The 14147-nt window shown below is 36.3% G+C and overlaps 3 protein-coding genes across 3 annotated transcripts in view; 1 reads left to right on the forward strand and 2 right to left on the reverse strand.

The window, feature by feature from the left end:
• LOC113671443 (tRNA-dihydrouridine(16/17) synthase [NAD(P)(+)]-like) overlaps window positions 1-8950 on the reverse strand; it is a 28204-nt gene extending 19254 nt beyond the window's left edge. Inside the window, exons 1-7 of the mRNA XM_027187640.2 lie at window positions 8669-8950; window positions 8185-8293; window positions 7933-7983; window positions 7402-7514; window positions 6527-6609; window positions 6233-6336; window positions 5318-5462 (exon numbers count right to left, since the gene is read on the reverse strand). Of these exons, the coding sequence (XP_027043441.2) occupies window positions 5318-5462; window positions 6233-6336; window positions 6527-6609; window positions 7402-7514; window positions 7933-7983; window positions 8185-8293; window positions 8669-8902 (839 nt within the window). The 5' untranslated portion in view covers window positions 8903-8950. The remainder of the gene's footprint in view (window positions 1-5317; window positions 5463-6232; window positions 6337-6526; window positions 6610-7401; window positions 7515-7932; window positions 7984-8184; window positions 8294-8668) is intronic.
• LOC149039414 (uncharacterized) lies at window positions 1339-4895 on the forward strand. Its single transcript, XM_089185516.1, has 2 exons — window positions 1339-2204; window positions 3688-4895. The coding sequence occupies exons 1-2, from the start codon at window positions 2126-2128 to the stop codon at window positions 4017-4019; spliced, it is 411 nt and encodes a 136-aa protein (XP_089041642.1). The 5' UTR covers window positions 1339-2125; the 3' UTR covers window positions 4020-4895.
• Window positions 8951-9577: 627 nt separating the features above from the next.
• LOC113671482 (THO complex subunit 4-A) lies at window positions 9578-13636 on the reverse strand. The gene is made up of 6 exons (XM_027187692.2): window positions 13439-13636; window positions 13205-13354; window positions 12519-12666; window positions 11227-11314; window positions 10968-11118; window positions 9578-10754 (listed from the first exon to the last, which is right to left on the reverse strand). The coding sequence occupies exons 1-6, from the start codon at window positions 13613-13615 to the stop codon at window positions 10728-10730; spliced, it is 741 nt and encodes a 246-aa protein (XP_027043493.2). The 5' UTR covers window positions 13616-13636; the 3' UTR covers window positions 9578-10727.
• Window positions 13637-14147: the final 511 nt, after the last annotated feature.

Raw genomic sequence — 14147 nt, forward strand, 5'->3', positions numbered from 1 at the left:
CACGTTTTGACATTTGGCACAAACAATTTTAATAATAATACTGAGTGTTACGACCGTTTAATGCAGCTTTAAGGAACAATATATTTGAATATATCCCTCTGCCGGATGTAAAAGACTGAGTCAAACACGCTTTCTTTTCAAATTTTCCCGGAATTTTGACAGAACCAGCAAAGATTTCCATCTTCCATCCTCGTTCTACTTTATTTCTTATTAATTTTCTTTATGAAATGAGAGCCCTGCAGGTGCAAATACATTTACCAGCAGCTACACATGATTAAAAGCCAGATTAGCGCTCTCGAAGACAGAAGTGGTTTTAATCACCAAAGAAACATTAAATAATGTCACAAACGAGAAACAAAGGAAAATGCGAGTTCCCGAAAATTTTCGAATTTAGCCAGGTTTGATGAGGCGTTTGGAATCCCCTCTAACCGACAGAGCTCATTTGTGAGACTGTACACTGGATTTATGTGATAAGGGTCGTGTGTGTCGCTTAGGTGAGCAATATCGAAAGCGTTTCGGTAGAATTTTGATCTCACTTGTTGAGGAGGAAAAGATGTTTTAAAAAGACCTATAACAAGCGTGAGACATCACAAATTTTGAGATCTAGAGCCAGATATTATTTTGCAGTCGACTACGCTACAACTAAAGCAACAGAGACCTTATCAGTATTTCACATTCAACAAGACACATCGATATAGCAGAATAATGGCTTCCTCGCAAATCGTACCGATTATCGGGATAAAATCTTTTATTATCGGTTGTCTTTTATTGATGTTAAAAGCATTCGTCCTTTGATGAATGCATCGAAAGTATTTTGACACGCCACATACACCAAATCGTCAACCATTCTAATAACCCGAACTCATATTTCTTGCACTGATGATCAAAGCAGTCTTTGGAACCGGGCAGAAGAAATTCCAAAAACCTGTTTAAAATTTCAAACCACAGTTTTACACTCCACCAAAAAATTTGACGTACCCAATACAAACAAGAAAACTAGTATGAATAAACAATGACACTAGACAACACATGCTCTAGACTCTGGTAGGACTGGGTAAGAGGTAGCCTAGCGGGTGATAGAAACAGAAATTAGGCCTTTCCCCGTTCCTCTCTTAACCTAGTCTGCCATGGTGAAAACCCCTTGCTTAAACCAAAATCATTTATTCCTTTTATGTTTTTTCTTGTTTTTTTCAAAGTCACATGGCTAATTTGCATCATTACGCTAAAAAACCGCGATTTTCTGAGAGGTTCAATCCATCGAGAAACCGAATTTTCATTTTCGGTAGTTTCCGCGTCACTATTATCATTATAAGAAAAAAAGGAAACCTAATCATAATCAAACGATTGGCTTAACTGAGGATAGCACAAGAAGGCGTGAATTAACCTTGCCAAAAATATCGACTTACGAAGTAAGGAGGAAAAAAGACGAGAAATATACAAACTTTTCAAAAATTTCTAAAAACATATGATTCGAACTGTGCCATAAGAGAAGTCAAGCGAACACTGAGAGATAAAAGAAACCGCAATAAAAGCGCACAACCTGACAGGAGACCATTGTTCAGATTAGTTGGATGAGCCACTTTAATACACGTAATTTCCTTCCCACAGTTGAAATGTTTCTAGTCATGCTGATCGAGCACCCTTCAAACTCACGCGCTTCAACAGCATGAGGTAGATTTGTGCACCAACAGGAAAAAAATGTGAACACACCGGAAACATGGAGTTTCATCACGGCAGATAAAATTAAAACTTGGCAACAGCTGTCACATGTGATGGATCACTGAAATTGAAAATACACTGCCTTGGATGAAAGAAAGTGACATGTTCATCTACTGCTCACAATCGCGTTGCCGTAGTTAATCTTCGCGATTTCAACTGAAAAGCGCTTGAAATCTGCAAATGGCGCAGAGTTTTTGAAACATCTCAAGTTACAGTTATAATCACGCAACCCGTTAAAACTAATTACGAGCTCAGAAGAGGCTCATATTTCACTGGACGTAAGAACTTGCACATTCACGCTCAGAACTGAACTAGTTCAGAGGACAGCGAGGCCAGGAATTGAGGTTCTTGTATCAGCAAGTCAGATATTTTACCCTAAGCAGGAATAGAACTCAAACGAGTGGAAATGGAATCGTGGAGAGGGATAAAGCTATTTCTCGCCGTTTTCATCCTCTCATCTTTTCTCAAGAATGAAAGTATCGCAGGTAGGTGTGCCAAGAACTTCTACTTTTCTCGCTATTAAACGTGTTTCACACAAATATAACTGTGATTTAGACTAACAAAATCATTTCGCCTCGCTAAATTTAACAGCTGAAAAGTTCCGGTAAGCATGTTCGACGAAGTAGAGAAAGCTGAGATCAATAACACTTAATTACCGATTGAATTGAATCAAATTAAGAGTCTACAATGTCGATTCCTGATATGGTTGATTGTGTTTTATTTCCGATAGTCCTTTGCCACCTCACGCGAAACTATCGCTCATTTCAAGATGGTTTTGTTGCAATTTTGTATTAGCATATTACGTTACTCTGCCAAGCAAGGTACATGAATATTAACAAAACCGGCTTTTAAATCTCATTTTCGAGAGCGGAACTGACTTTTCCGCCCATGAAGTAAAAACTTAAAAGTAAAATGTAAACTTTGTTTAAGAGAAAAACTTCGCGTGGCAGAGATGGAAAACCACTTCAAGGAAGGTTGTTAGAGTGAAAAGTTACTGGAAATCTACGAGTAAACAGGCGATTGTGTGACGTCCACAAGGTCACACACAAGCTCAATTATCCATCCGTTTCACGAAGAATATCCCTGTCTACATCACGAGTGATTACCGATTTTAATCGCTTAAATAAGAGATATTTAGCGATCAGTTATATTTTGTGAAAAAGACTTAAGGACAAATAAGGTGTTCTTTGGAAATCAAATAGAGGAGACATTGTAAATGAAGCCATTTTCGAGTTTTAGCATGTCTTAAAAGCTGTTGTTTTTCTGAGTATAGACAACAAGTTTGAGTTAATTGAGTTTTCTGTCAATTCTCATAAAATATGTCAAATGAGTTTGTTGAAGTGAATTCTCGAATTAACAAAAAGTGTTTTACTCAATAGACATATTCGCGGCGTTCTTGGTAAACTAATACTTCTAAATATAAACTAATACTTATAAATATAAACTTATACTAAAGTGCTATAATTTTTATGACTTTCTTACATCTGAAGCCTATTTCCTACTAACTTGATAGCCACACGAAACAAATTAATTTTAGATAGATTGATTGAAATTCACGGCATGACAGAGGCAGCTGAGAAAACAAATGACTTTGCAGCTGAGGAAACAAATGACCCTCGTGAATGATTGTCTAAACTGCTTGTTAACTCTACCAGTCCTGGATATTTTTTTCGTTCTGACTGATGGGAAGAGGGTTCAGTTAAGTTCAGGGTTTCAAGGTTCAGTATCCAGAGTAGGTTCCCTGATAGCAGAACAGTTGTAATTGACTGCATTTCTAGTTGAATTCATCTTAAATTTCAGGGCGACTCGATCCTGTTAATTCACCGTAAATATATGAGATCGTTTTACGCGTCTATTAAAATCCTTCTTGCAAAAGGGTTCGGAAAGCAAATGGGCTAACAGTCGTTCAGTAGACTTTGCTTAACAACACTTTGAAGACATAGAAATAATAACGACTTTTTTAAACAGGTCCAACTGCAAGTCTACAATGCTACACCTGTTATGCCGAAACTTCGTGGAAAGACTGTGATAAGGATAGAACTCTACACGTTTGCGAAGAGGATGACGATGTTTGCGCCAAAGTGGAAGTTAACAAAGGATACATAAATGGAACTCTTCTTTTGCAGTACTCAAGGCACTGTGCAGTTGCAAGTTATTGCAGCAACAAAGAATGCAAAAGTCATGGCTGGGCTTGCAAAATAGATTGTTGTCACGAGGATCGATGCAATACAGGCCCTACCACCTGGGCTAACTTGATGCTGGTAGTTGTAATATTTTGCCTACAGGCAATAATTCATTAAATAAAAAATAACTCTTTAAATTTTCTCAAAACTTGATCTATGAGAAATTACTTTTCAAGACAGGAAAACTTGACGTTCATGCATTGCCTTGTTTGCTAGATATCTTGATTAGTTTAAAAAGTTAGCGCAAAATTGGAGTAGTTTCATTGGATCAAAGCTTCCCTGAAATCAAATATCTTCAGCTGTCTTACAATCCTTTTTACTGAAACATCTGAAGTTTCTTTGAAATATTTAATTGGGGAGAATCTTTCCCCTTTGATAAGCAAGTGATGTTTTGAGTACTGCAAATCCTAAGTTCTCTTAACTGAGAACACAGTTAGAAGCATAAGTCACACTGCAGGTGATGTTTTACAACTTATTGTGAAGAACCCATTTTCTCTAGATGCTGGTGTTATCACATGTACCTGTGTATTCAACACCAGAATATTTTTCACTCTCTGCTTCTTATCATAACATGCACATGAATTAGTGAATATATTGAGAAGAATAAACTGTTTGAGAAACTACTAAAAGAAAATTGAAAAACTACACTTTATCAAGAACCTAGTGCATAGTAGCCATTAGTTGGTTGAAGTTGTGGTACAGTTCACTTGTGTAAGGATTTTAGCCTAATCATGGTATACTGTGTATATAGAAGTAACATTTATGGCCAGCAAGGAGTAGAAATGAGGGGGAAGCCACTTTAAATTTATACCATTTTACATATTTACTAACCTATTTAAAAGATAGACTGTTTAACATTGATAATATATGTACATTTCTAATATAATATTTCATTGGTAGAATAATTTTGAACAACAATGATTATTATTAATATTTAATTCAATTGTATTTCAAAGCTTCTTCAATAAACATCAAAAAGACTTCTTAACAACACTGCAACTGGTTACAAGGGGTCTGTAAAGTTGGAGGGATTTTGGGAAAAATGTATGTACCCTAACCCAAATGTAAAAATTCTTCAGCTTTTTAAGTGGTGTTTCTTAGTCCTTTCCATCCTAACATCAATAGGCATATTCTCCATGCTTTTCCCCAGACGCTGACACAAAAGCTTCTTTAGTAAGTGATCAATTTGTTTATTGTCATTACCTTGAGGTGTGATCCAGGGGCAACAGTGTAAGGAGAAACTATATGTGAGTCACTCTTGAGCATTGAACTAAAGCCTGTTGCGCATTGGTTAAGACACTAAGGTTGAGGTAAACTCTAGTTTTGCCCAGGCTCAATATTCAACATTATAACAAGAGAAACATAAAATTTATTTAAAACATTCCTCACATTTTCATTGAACAACTTGTACTTACATGATCCGCCACATCCTAAAAAGATGATCTCTGATGTAAGACAACAGACAAGGGTGTTCATTTACCAGTGCTAGGTACTCATCGGTTATGTCCCATACTGGGGGGTGTTCACCATTAAAGAGTGCTGGATTGCTGAGATTACCCTCTGGAATCACAATCATTAAAGCATACTTACCCTTTGAATTCATTCAACATACTTCAAATAATTACAACAAAAAAGGAAAAAAAAACATGACACAACCGTTCCTTATATAAAGAGGTTTTAAACTGAAGAGTTCTTAGTTTAAGATACATTCAAAGTAACATCCACCATTTATTAAATAATTCAAATAGTACACACGCTCTGATTGGCCATAAAACCATTTTACATGAGCATATGTAAACATGGTTTTCATTCCTCTTTCATTAGTTATTTTATAAAAGAAAGGTGATACAGAGGTTCAGTTTGTGTGCTTCTGCATTTTATGTCGTACTGAAGAAATGTAAAATGGTTTCCATGTTTACATAACCTGATCTAAACACTTGGGAGGTTGGGAGAACACTCAATAAGCTGGAAACCACTCCGCTTCGCGTCTTGGTTTCCTACGCTTATCTCGTGTTCTCCCAACCTCCCGTGTGTTTACATCAGGCTATGTAAACACGGAAACCATTTTACATTTCTTCAGTACGACATAAAATGCAGAAGCACACAAACTGAACCTCTGTATCACCTTTCACAAAGTAGATCATCAAAAATAAGAGCATCATCACCAGACACAACTACAATTTACCATTGATCCAAACGAGTCAAGTCAGGTTTTGCCCATTGGAGTGAGAGACTATGTACAGTCATAAGTCATCACTTTGTTTTGTAACTAAAAAGTAAACTAACATTTTTAAAATCTATTTTACTGAGCCACAACAAAATAATCCAACCTGCTGTCATTACACCATCTACTCCTGTACATTCCATGCACTTCTCCACATCTTGCAAATAGCGAATATTTCCATTGGCAAACACAGGGATTGAGACAGTTTCTCTATCAATCAAAATCATAATTTTTGTTAAATAAGAGATAAGAATTATGTGTGCAAAGTTTTGGGAGAAAGTTTGTCTTCTAGAATCAATTCTGAATTTAGCCTCTTTGTCACTAGAGCCTTTAGCCTCTTTGTCACTAGAGTGTTGCAAGTATCAGAGACAAAAACACATTTAAATTAATTTCCACTAACTTTACTGCTTTAATAACATCCCAATTGGCAAGACCAGTATTGGGTCCCTTCTGTTCCCTTGTGCGACCATGAACTGTCAGCAGCTACAAGTCAAAGTCAAGTAAAAATGAAATATTTGATATAATTTATTCAACACTGCATAAAGTCACAGTGTGCTACTGCACTTAAAAAGTCGACATCTGCAGGTTGCACAGTTTACAAATTGAGTTCTACAAAAATAGACAGGGGTCAGCCTGAAGTGTAAAATCTGTTAGTACAAGTTTGGCAATCTTCTTTCTGTATTTTGTAGCCTGAAGAAATGAATTCTAAACCAATCAATCTGTAATCTGCAGTCCAAAATATACCCAGAATTACATGCAATAGTTATTACTCTAGGTAATCTAACAAAATTGCAGCAGACTTTTAAAGGCCCGAGTGGAATATAGAAGATCATAATTATGATAAAATATGTTTATTTTAACCTGAGTTGGGAAAGAAGATTGGTCATTAGGTCAGGTGGGTTTTTTCTTCTTTTAGAGAATGCATGCTGATGGTTGATGGAGATAATTAAAAACCTGCAGGTCCTTTTAGTTGAGGGCCAGGTTGTTTGAAGGAGGTTAATGTTGAAGTAACAAAAGTCAACCTTTAATTTTAATTTTTCATGTAGAAAGTGTGTATAAGGGCAAAGGTTTGTTGGTTTTTATCTCAATATGACTTAAAACTGACAGGAAAAAGTAAAAAGAAATCCCTTTGCAGAGCTATAAAAGTAAATTAAAAATTTACGCCAACCCCAGCTTAAGTTAAATATGTTTTGAACAACCTAGCCCAGGGGAATATCTCTTGATGGGCAAGTACAGCTTGCATTAAAGATTTTGAGAACAAAGTTCAAGCATTACCTGACAGCCTGCTTTCTCTAACATTTTTGCATATTCCAAAGTTTTATCCAAATCATCAAACACACGGATTTTGCAACTTATTGGAATTGAAAGCTTCTCATTGAGTAGGCTCACTGAAAAGGAAAGTACAACTCAAACATTAAACATGCACTCTTAAATATGAAAATAAAATATAAAATATGCAAGACAGATGCACTAGATCTAAAATCAAAAAATAAAAGTAAGGAATATTCTCAACTGAAAACAGAGCCATTAGATACATGCATATACTACTTATTTCAAAGAAGAGACTCTGATATGTATGGTAAATAGCTGCTATTTGGACTCTCTAAGGCAATGAGATCCCTATAATATGGTGCATTAATTGCTTAATAAAACACATTCAACTCCTGTTATCCCCTTTTTTAACCCTGACACAAAATTATCTTTTATCACAACTACAACAGCAGCAAAGACAACAAAGCCAAATATGTACAAAGGAAGAAAAAATTAAATTTCAACAGACACACAGACATACTGGTGAAATCTTACCCATGGATGCTATCAATTCCCATTTATCTTGTAAAAATGCACCATAGCAACCTAAAAGATTTAAACAAACATAGAAAAGTTAATTTTATTTTTATAAGTTGTTTGAGTCAAACTTTCTCAACATTTGAGACTTCTTTGAAAAGTTCCCAGAATTATGGTAGCAAGACAACCAACAATCAGTTTAAATTGACTTTCCACTTCTGATCTGTCCACTGTATCAGCAGTGTACAGCCAGTTCCTGTATATGTATACCTCTTCTTGCTATTATCTGTGGACAGCCAAGGTTCAGGTCAACTCCATCACAATAAGGTTCTACTAACTTTGCAGCTTGAAGGAAAATTTCTGGATCATTAGCACAAAACTGCAATAAAATATAACAGAATTTAAACTCACAAGATAATGAAAAGTAACGAGTAACCATTACAAAAGGCATTGTAAACTTGAGCTGAATCACGTTTGAAATTTTCGCGTATATCGTATATCATTGCATTTTACTTGAAATATACGAACAAAATACCAGATGAGGTCTTGGGAATGTTTTAGAATTTGGGTCTGATCGGTACTTTAAACAATACCAATCTAGTAGGTTTCATGTCAATAAAACAGCTGATTCCAATATGCAAACAACTACATCGCATTTGTTTCTTGTTAAGGAACATAATAATGCATGGATTTGCAAATAGCTTCAACTATAGAACTAAAAGCCAGTGAAATAAGTCAGCATTGAGAATTCTACCTGAACAATTAAAGGCCTGTCTTCCTCACATGTCTGAAAAGATTCCCTTCTGTAAAACGCGTCCTTCACAAATAGACCGGCGTGAATCATTGGAGTGTAGCACAGTTGTGCGCCATATCTGCGGCTCAGCAGTCGCCATGGTAGCTCAGACTGATCAACCATCGGAGCCACAATATATTTAGGCGATTTAAGAGCGTGTTTCCAGTAATCATAACTTTTATATTTTGGAGCCATTTTGAACGAGGTAATAATTAGTTACATCCCTAATATGGAATACCGCTGGTCATTACTGTTCACAGGCAAACTCAACTCTGGGTCTTCTCGAACATTTACCTCTTTGTCGTAGAGGAACATGACATGATATCCCCAAAAAATAACTAGCATCTAATTTCTCCCTGAATACTATCACCCCTAAATCACTTTAAGCTTACAAGAACAGAGGTAATGATCACCAACTAAAGAAGCGCTTGATTGTTACCCAAATTTGCCCTGCTAGCACCTTGGGAAATATGTAGAAAACAGTATGGAGGATATCCATACTGAAGTAAGGGTGTGGAGGTCTCAAGATTTACTAGTGCATAAACTACAAATTCAGGCTGACAAAATTAATTCCTGCATTAATGACAAAGCTGGTACACAAGTAGCACCATGTGAAAAACTGACTGCTGCTGCAGGCAAATCTCAGTGCATGGACGACTGATTTTGAATTATCAATTACAACAATTTATTTTTCTCTAGCTCAGACATTGTGACAGTTCAAATCAATTCAATTGTTACATATTAAATGCAAGGACATTGGGCTCAGAATCCAAGAGCCAGAGGTTTATCAACCTCCTCAGGCATACTGGGTTAATTAAACCTTCCCACAAGAGCATCCAAATGAGCACAGTGACTCAAATGCTGAGAAAATTTTCTACAAACAACACTTTATTTCACACTAAAAATTCCCATCCTCTGAGAAAGTACATGAATTACATTACTTTTATCTAACACATCACAACAAATTTGATCTAATGGAACTTCAAAAATCAGATTATTAAAATATTCCACTTCAATAGGTCACTGATTGAAAAATAAAAATGATCTATAACTTAAGGCAACTACTTAAACTTGAAATGTTGACTAGAATAAGCTTACAATGAACAGGATGTTAATTCATAAGTACGACAAGTTCTAAACAGCTGCATTAGAAACTTGACCACCTATACATTGTATCTTCAAAGCCCTTAAAGTCTGAATAAATCCATGACATGGTCTAGTTGAATAAAAGTTTCATTGTATTCACTTCAGTGCTGCACTTATCAACTCTCTTTTCCAAGTCATGTACATTAGACAAACTTTTACAATGTTCTACAGGTGTGACAAATTACAGTTGAAAAGCAATCAGACAAAATTTGCACAAGCAAATATCTACATTTATTTAACAAGGTTAAAAAATTGTTTTGACAAGTGTTTCCCTTAACAACATTAACATCCTTATAAATGTGGAGTCTAAACAGAAATTAAGGAAACTTCAAAGGCACTGTTCAACTCTTTTCTTGGAGGACACTAATTATTAAAGAAGTATGGATTTGATATTCATGAGAAATTGAACTATATGACTGAAACAAATCCTGGCCAAACTTGCTAAAAATACTTGTGACTTTTCAATACACAATAACTTTTGTTCATTAAAGTTCTTGTGAACAAAGTAGCATCAAACAAATTTATCACAAAGTCTTCATCAAAATGACACTTTCTTAAAAGTTTCTCCTTTAACAACAAGACAATAGCACTGAGATTAGGCTTCACTACCTGAAGTATCCAAACATTACATTGCAGATAAGTGACAAGTGACATAAAAAAAAGTAAAACCTTGGCTGAAAGACATGAAGAATATTAATTTTGGAAAATTCAGACATTGCTTTGACAATTTATTAATTGAAAAAGCAATTTGATAGTGTCATATATGTTAACAAGATGTTTACTGGCAAATATTTAAGAGCTTAATCTCCAATGTCCGTGTTTTAGGTCTGGTTTCTTAAGTATGTATCCATGCTTGAGAGAGATGAAAGTTTGCTTATTCATCATCCATGTCTACATCTCCCTGCATATCAAAGAACAAAAGTATTTAAGTTTTCCCTCAAAAATACTTCATTTCACCAAAGTATTAAAGCAAGACAGATCACAACGTAAATATTTAAGAGCTTAAAAAAGGAAACAAAATCTAGCCTCACATGTTGCCTTAACACATTTCACAATACAATGATATCTAGAATAAATAAACACAAGCAAGGAAATTCAAGGGAGATAATCAAACCTCTTCATGATAAGCATCCAGTTCAGCATCAAGATCTTCTGCTGTAACATTAGCCTTTTGAGAGCCACCTCCTCTTCCTCCCCTTCCTCTACCACGTCCTCTGCCTCTTCTACTGTTACCACCTCTGCTTTGATTAAATTGTTGGCGCCTTCTATAGATGAATGCAATTATACATAAAACCAATTTAGCTTTTGGCAACATCCTTCAGAATTCTTACACGCATTAACTAAAAATGGGTCACTATTTCATGATTCAGTACCTTTGCCCTTGTCCTTGGAAACCACCTCCACCACCACCACTGCCAATATTTGACGAACCAGTCACCAACTCAATAATCATTTCCCTTCCTACAATACAAAAGCAATACAAGACTTACAATGCACAACCAAAAGTGTAAAATATGTGTTATAAATTAATACCAATTATTTATCTAATAACATCAGATGATTAGGCTGCATGAAAAGCACAACCTGGCCTTCCTGATTACTACCTGCCACTCCATTCCTTCGCATGCAATTAAAATATTTCACCAGTTGTATGTTGTATTTTTACAACAAAGACAAAAATATTTAAGAGCACTTCACAATTTGATACACTATGAAAATAAGTTAAAGGAGTGCATCAGCTTTCATTGCAGAGACTCCATGCAATTTCTACTGAAGTATAAGAAATAAGTAATTATTGAGTTTTAGTGTTGAACAGGTCTTTTTCATTTCAGTAAACACCTTTCTGTTCACTCAAAGGGGTAACACTTTGCAATATAAATCATACTTATGAGCAATATTTTTATGAAAACAAAATAACAAGCAAGCAATGTTTCACTTTGCAACAAGAAGCAGAAAAAGCCACACATCTCTTGTTTAACACCATGATTAGCAGTCATTACCAAAAAACAAAAATGATAACAATAAACCTTACACTTTCAAATAAATTGAAATTATGACATAACTCTACTACATTCAGAATGTTTGACAACAGGAGATGTATGGCTCCTCACAAGATTACCTGTAGGTTAACCCTTAACACTCCCAAGATCTCAGTAGTAATTCTCCTTACAGTTTGCTATAAAATTCTTACAATTTTAGATTGGAAAGTTTGGCAGTGGATCAAATAAATCCCCTAATTGATATTCTTCTTGATTCTGATCACTTGCTGCTTAACATAGTATTGATAATGTAAGGAGAAATTCTGTCCTGGTCACCTATAGGAGTTACAGGGTTAAAATATTCAGCAACAAACAAAGCAGCTAGGAAGACATCATTTTCAGTATTACCAGAAAAACTCAGAATGGCTCCATTGCAAGCTACAGCTGTAGCGGGGTCAAGATGGCTCCTGAATGAAACAATGAACCCAAGGCCATGTTTTGACACCTGGAGAGGCATGCTGAGGAACATCTGAAGTAGGGCAGCTTTTCATGTGTTGGAAAGAATGAGCCTTAACAGTAACCAAACCCATTCAATGGCCAAGTCGTCACTGAAGGCTGCACGATGAGGTCTTACCAGCCAGGATTTGCTGACCAGCCTCAATGAATAAAAATTAAAAATATTTTACCATCAAGAGGAACTCCATTATACTGTTTCATGGCACGCTGCGCATCTTCACGTCGTTGAAAAATAACCTCAGCTGTGCCTAGAGATCGACCAGAAACATCGTAATGGACTGCGGCCTTCTTCAAATCTCCAAACTCACTGAACAATTCCTACAAGTCAAACGTACACAAATTTATGTATAATAAAGTAATGTTATTTGAGTCTGTTTCTTTAACAATAGTCATTCACCAATATTTCATTGACAATCAGTCGCACAAATAATTTTTCGGATGTAAAATCTGTAAGATTGCTGACATAACAATCAAAGGGGCCAAGAAAGAGATTTTAACAAGAATAACAAAGCACATTTTCAAGTTTCCAAAAATTACCAGAAGCGAACCTTGAGTTTCGTACAAAAATTCTTTAGTTATTTCATCAGTTCGCAAAACTTTCCAGTAGTCTGGACCAAAGGGTTTGGGATAATAGTGTCCTAACGATTTTTTTTCCTTTGACGTTTTATTTGAGCTGTATGAAGTGATGTGTTGAAAAAAGGTCGTGGTACGAATTCAAATTTTGCATATTGATGTTTTATCTCCCTTCCTTCACGCCAATTTTGAAAGTATCATTCTCAACTAAGTTTATCGCTCAAGTAAACATCGCCTGATCTATCTGTGGTATAATGAGTGAAATACAAAAACCGTCAAATACCTGAATGTCCGAATCTGAAACACCGAAATCCAAGTTTGAAATGTGAAGTTTGCAGCCGGTGGAAATACCACCGCTACGGTTCCTTCCTCCTCTGAAACCACTATCGCCATCAAAAAGATCATGCTGCCATCGGTCTGGTAATTGTTTGGGCTAGAGAGAGAAAACAAGTTAGCAACGGTGATATCAAAAATGTCGAAACGACATAGAAATTCGAAGAAATATTTTGTCACTCACTCTTGAATACGGTGTCGGTCTATTCTTGGTAATTCCGCGACCTCTACCACTTCTTACTGGTCCACCCCTCCCTCTACCTCTTCCTCCACGTCCTCTCCTTCCTCCTCTTGTAGTTTTCTTGTTCTGTTTGATGATATCGTCCAAAGACATGTCGACTTTGTCCATCTTCGCGGCCATTTTGCTGAGCTGTCCTCGTGTAAGCGCAAGCGACGCGTTGAAATTATGGGATTGCAACTGCCGCCTCGTTTCCAAGTCGATTTGTGGCGGCGAGCCTCGCTCAAAGACAACAATGGCGGCAAAAGAGCGCTTGCTTATAGACCGGCTCAGCAGACTTCAGTAGAGGGCCTTGAAAGCGGCGGTGACCTGGCGGCACAACTATATAAAGCGTTTAATATTTCCGGCACATTGTAACCATCAAAGGGGTCTCTTCTTATGCGGCAAGATTGAAAAGAGAACCTTTTCATAGTTCTAGTGTGTACAACTGCCCCCTACCCTTTCCTATATTTTTTCGGAGGGTACCCTATGCACACTTTAGAGGAAGAAGTTAAAGGTGAAAGTAGCAAGATAAAGAAGCAAGTGGCTCAAATACGAGCTTTCCTGTCTACCTTGGTTCATATTGCCCTTGAGCACAAGGAGTTTGCGTTGGTTCATATTGCCCTTGAGCACAAGGAGTTTGCGGTGGTTAATACAAAGGCAAGGAGGTGCTTTC

This window comes from Pocillopora damicornis, chromosome 10, assembly GCF_964200805.1.
Source record: "Pocillopora damicornis chromosome 10, jaPocDami1.2, whole genome shotgun sequence".
Lineage (NCBI taxonomy): Eukaryota > Metazoa > Cnidaria > Anthozoa > Scleractinia > Pocilloporidae > Pocillopora > Pocillopora damicornis.